The sequence below is a fragment of the Morone saxatilis genome, unplaced genomic scaffold (assembly GCF_004916995.1).
Source record: "Morone saxatilis isolate NCDOM2014 unplaced genomic scaffold, NCSU_SB_2.0 Contig2, whole genome shotgun sequence".
NCBI classification, from domain to species: Eukaryota; Metazoa; Chordata; class Actinopteri; family Moronidae; genus Morone; species Morone saxatilis.
Window position 1 is genome coordinate 7,683,545 of NW_023339762.1, and position 4,280 is coordinate 7,687,824.

Here is a 4,280-nt window from a genome sequence, read left to right on the forward strand (position 1 = left end):
GATTTGTAACTCCAAAACACATTCTCCATAACAACTTTATACGGGTGGTAATATGTCATTGCTGTGTCTTCAGATTCAGCCCTCAAGTCGCCAGAAAAATCCATCTATGCTGTTTGAAGTTTTTTTGCTACAGGTGTCAGTACAAGAAAAAGGATAGTTAAATGTCCCTCAAGCTATATAAGTTATTTTGCAGGAGAATGACTGTTTATCCCCCTGGATGAATTCACATCTGCAGTAGGAGCTCAGGGATGATGAGGGGATCATTTTAAAATTTTCATTTTATATTACTGAAAGATATTTTTCTCAGGCAAATCCTTTGATTGCATGGCATCAGTGTTGGAGCACATTTTTGTATTTGGTTCATTAGTATGTGTGTGTGTGTGTGTATATGAAATGGTATGTGTGCTCAGGAAGCAGTTTTTTGACCGCTAAGCAGCGTAACATTGAGCTGTTTGTTTGTTTGTTTGCATGCAAGTTAATAATTGATGTAGGTGCGTGTAGGCCGCTGTCTATAATGTAGATGGACAAGCTGATGGTGTATGAATAAACACTTATGGAATATGCCTGTACAGATGTTTAAAAAAGGGGATTATTTGACCGGCTACACAAAGGCAGAAGCAGTGCAATTCAACCCTCATTTCTGTGTGTGTGCCCGTGCAGAGTGAAGCAGCTGACTGATGAGGAGGAGTGCTGTATCTGCATGGACGGAAAGGCCGACCTTATCCTGCCCTGCGCTCACAGCTTCTGTCAGAAGTGCATTGATAAGTGGTAAGATGATGGACCAAGCTAGAATTTGTTTCAATAACCCTTCTTGTCACAGAAAAGGTTTAAACACTCATGATATGAACGGACGCTAACAGTAATTATCACACACTCTGTCTCTGCAGGAGTGGGCAGAGCCGAAACTGTCCGATATGTCGCCTGCAGGTCACCGCTGCCAATGAATCGTGGGTAATGTCTGATTTCCCCACAGAGGACGACATAGCTGGCTACATCCTCAACTTGGCTGATGAGGCAGGCCACCCACACAGGCCTTAACACACACAGCACACTGAGCCAATTAGATGAAATGGGAAACTGACCTGTACTAAGTAGACTTTACATGTTGAAACACAAAATCTCACTTTTTTCCTGAAAAGCTAACAAGGCAAAAGAAACCAGCAGGGTTTCCTTCTCCTTATGTTCTTAGTGACAGGGTCAGAAAATGAAACCTTGTTTCTTTTACTGTAAGTCCTAAACATCCCAGGATGCTCTTTGTAACCCAAGTGATGTAGATAGGGTGCTTTATGGGAATAGGAATGCGTTGTTTAAATTGAAAAGTCAGTATATGTAATATGCTAAATCATAATCTATTCATTTAACACCATAACCAAAAGTACAGGTCTTACAGTAATTTAGGGTTAATGTAATCAACATGGGAGAAGAAGAGCTGTTTTGGGATTAACCAGGCACTTTATAATAGGAATCCTTATCCAAGGTCCAGTGTGTAACATTTAGGCCAGTAGATGGCAGAAATGCAACAGAATATCCAGTCAGATCTGCTTATATCTGTCCTTCCCTGAAAACAATGGATTAAGAAATGCTTTTCTCCTTATGAAAGTAACACCAGCCATTGTTCGACCAATGAGAACTAGGTCGGACAAATATATCATATATCAACCGACCAATCGACCAGACGGTGTCAGCCCCATTAGATGGGGTGTTTTTTTGTGAGTTTCCCAGCCTCCGTAGTTTCTGCTACACGTTTGGAAGGCTGGTTTATTTATTCACATGGTTGCAACTTCACCACTAGATGCCACTAAATCCTACACACTGGTCCTTTAAGTTGCCTTTCATTTTAATATAATGAGAGCTGAGACAAAGGAGGTGAGCCCTTGTATCCAGAGAGGGTTGTTAAGGCTCATAATTCATAACTCATAATAGTGAAGTTTAAAGGAATAGTTGAACATTTTGAAATATTCCCTTTATTCACTGTTTGGGGTAGAGTTATATGAGATAAGATCAATGCCACTTGCATGTCCGTCTGTGAAATGTAAGGCTACAGCCGGTTAGCTTAGCATAGCACAAAGACTCACTAATTAACACGTTATTCCTTGTTTGTTTAACCAGAACCAAAACATATAACGTGTTAATTTGTGAGCTTTAGAGGTGCTGTCCAGTGGATATTGTTATATTTGAACAGACCAAGGCTAGATGTTTATGGTCTTTTTGCTAAGCTAACATGTTGCTGGCTGTAGCCCTCTCTTTAAAAAGACAGGTACAAGAGTGTTAGCAACCTTTTCATATAATTCTTTGGCAGAAGGGTGACTGAGCTTATTTCCTTGTGCTTCAAGTGCAAATCTAAGACAGAGTATCTGTCAGAGTCAAACTGTAGAACCAAATTTATTTTCCACCTGTAAAGCTGTTCTGTAGTCTGTGCAATATAACCCTGCATGTTTATATCCCACATGACATGCCCTATGAGCCGTGTTATGTGATATCAGAAACTGACATTGTCACTGATAGTCTTTTGGGTGTACAGGACTAAATAGTTTTATATGATTTTAATGACTTTGCTTGCTGTGGTGTGTTTTTTTCACTGTTGAAAATAACCACTGTGTCATCAATGCTGTTCTCATCTTTTTACTTATATATATTTTTTTAATTTACCATAATTTTATTGAGAAGTACTGTAGTTTAAACACACACACACCAAAACAACCAGTCCTGTCTTTGCTGTGCTCCGCTTCGTCTGGCCTACGACTACAGATAACTAATTTATTGAGATAGGCAGCTTTTCAGTTAAAAGCAAACTCTTGCAGAATTAAAGAATACCAGAAAAAAAGTATTTCTGGTCTTATTTTCAGATCACATAAATCACAGGCAGCACGTTTAGTTGTCTGGTTGTGATTTATGAGCATCCATGCTGAAGTATTTCATACAATGTGAACATGTAATGAGCATTAGTGATAAATATTTATTTTACAGTTTAAAGTTATAATGATATAGAATGCTAGTTTATTGCTAGTCATTTTGTATTTCTGACATTCAGCAAGTTAATCAGTTTTACATTTGATTACATTTAGGTTTAACTGAACATGTTAATTTCCTGAAAATATATTTGATTAATGTTTATTTAATATATCATAAACATTCATTTAAATTCGACCAAAATTAATTCATACGTTTTGGTTGCCCATACAGAAAAATCTCACTTTGAAACCTCACCGTAGCTTTCTTGGTGTTTGTGCACTACAGCAACAGATGATTTTATTGTCTGATAAAATATTGTCTGACACTGTAACCCTCTGACAGCAGTTGAGACCGGGCACAACCACAAATGTGCTGTAGTAGGAAACTTTATTACTGCTTGGTTCATTCAAAATTTATAAAACAAAGTTTTATTATTGTTATTATTAAATAATAAATTATATTTAAATGAGAAAATGTTCCATATAATTCCAAGGTCACTTTTCATTCTAGCTTACTTTGAAGCATCTGATCCTACATATGCACATTGTATGTAAATTTACCAAATGGAAGTAGATGTATTAAAAATAAATTGATCCTTGCTGTATTATCCTTAATAAAGATAAACTCACTTTTTGCACTTTGACTTTGTATCATGTTGGATTGAAAAAAGATGGAAATCACTTCCCAGTGTCTCTTGAATTGATTTAAAACCGGTTGATGGGTCCACCAAAGGGACGTCATTGTAGGAAGAAGGTATTAGCAGAAATGGTGAAATTACAAGAACAGCTCCACCTTTATTAAAGGGGAGGTTTTGACCGGTAACACACAGGTGCAGTGCATATATTTATCAAAGGCAAAAGTGGCCTTGCCCTAAAACATGAGACAATTCCAGGCCTGTACAGATAACGATGTACTCGCTCATCTCTACAAAGAACACACTTAAGAGTCTTTTGTAGTTTTTCATGCTTTTACTTGCTGACAAACATCCTTCATAAAGTGACATTTTCCCCGTAAGTTAGCATTTTTACCCTTTCAGTTTTAAAAGGATGCAGTTAAATATTGAAATGATGGAATCATTAATCGATGTAGGAACTAAGCACTTGTAATGAAACTGATAATTACCACTCTGATCATAAAAGTTTTAAAGGGGAAATTAGTCGATGGAGTTCAAACTTCCCTCTTGTACGTTGCAGACAACAGGTGACTATCAACAACTCACTAACATTAAAGTGGGCATCTCCATGTATGTAAGTGTATTACTGGCCTTTTCAGAAATTCTGCTTATTTTCAGACATTTATATGAAATAAAACAAGTAAAACAAAAAAGC

At 37.1% G+C, this 4,280-nt stretch overlaps 1 protein-coding gene across 1 annotated transcript in view; it reads left to right on the top strand.

Moving 5' to 3' along the window:
- The window catches only part of rnf141 (ring finger protein 141), a 7,851-nt gene extending 4,256 nt beyond the window's left edge, over window positions 1–3,595 (top strand). The window contains exons 5-6 of the mRNA XM_035664480.1: window positions 661–768; window positions 888–3,595. Of these exons, the coding sequence (XP_035520373.1) occupies window positions 661–768; window positions 888–1,038 (259 nt within the window). The 3' untranslated portion in view covers window positions 1,039–3,595. The remainder of the gene's footprint in view (window positions 1–660; window positions 769–887) is intronic.
- Window positions 3,596–4,280: the final 685 nt, after the last annotated feature.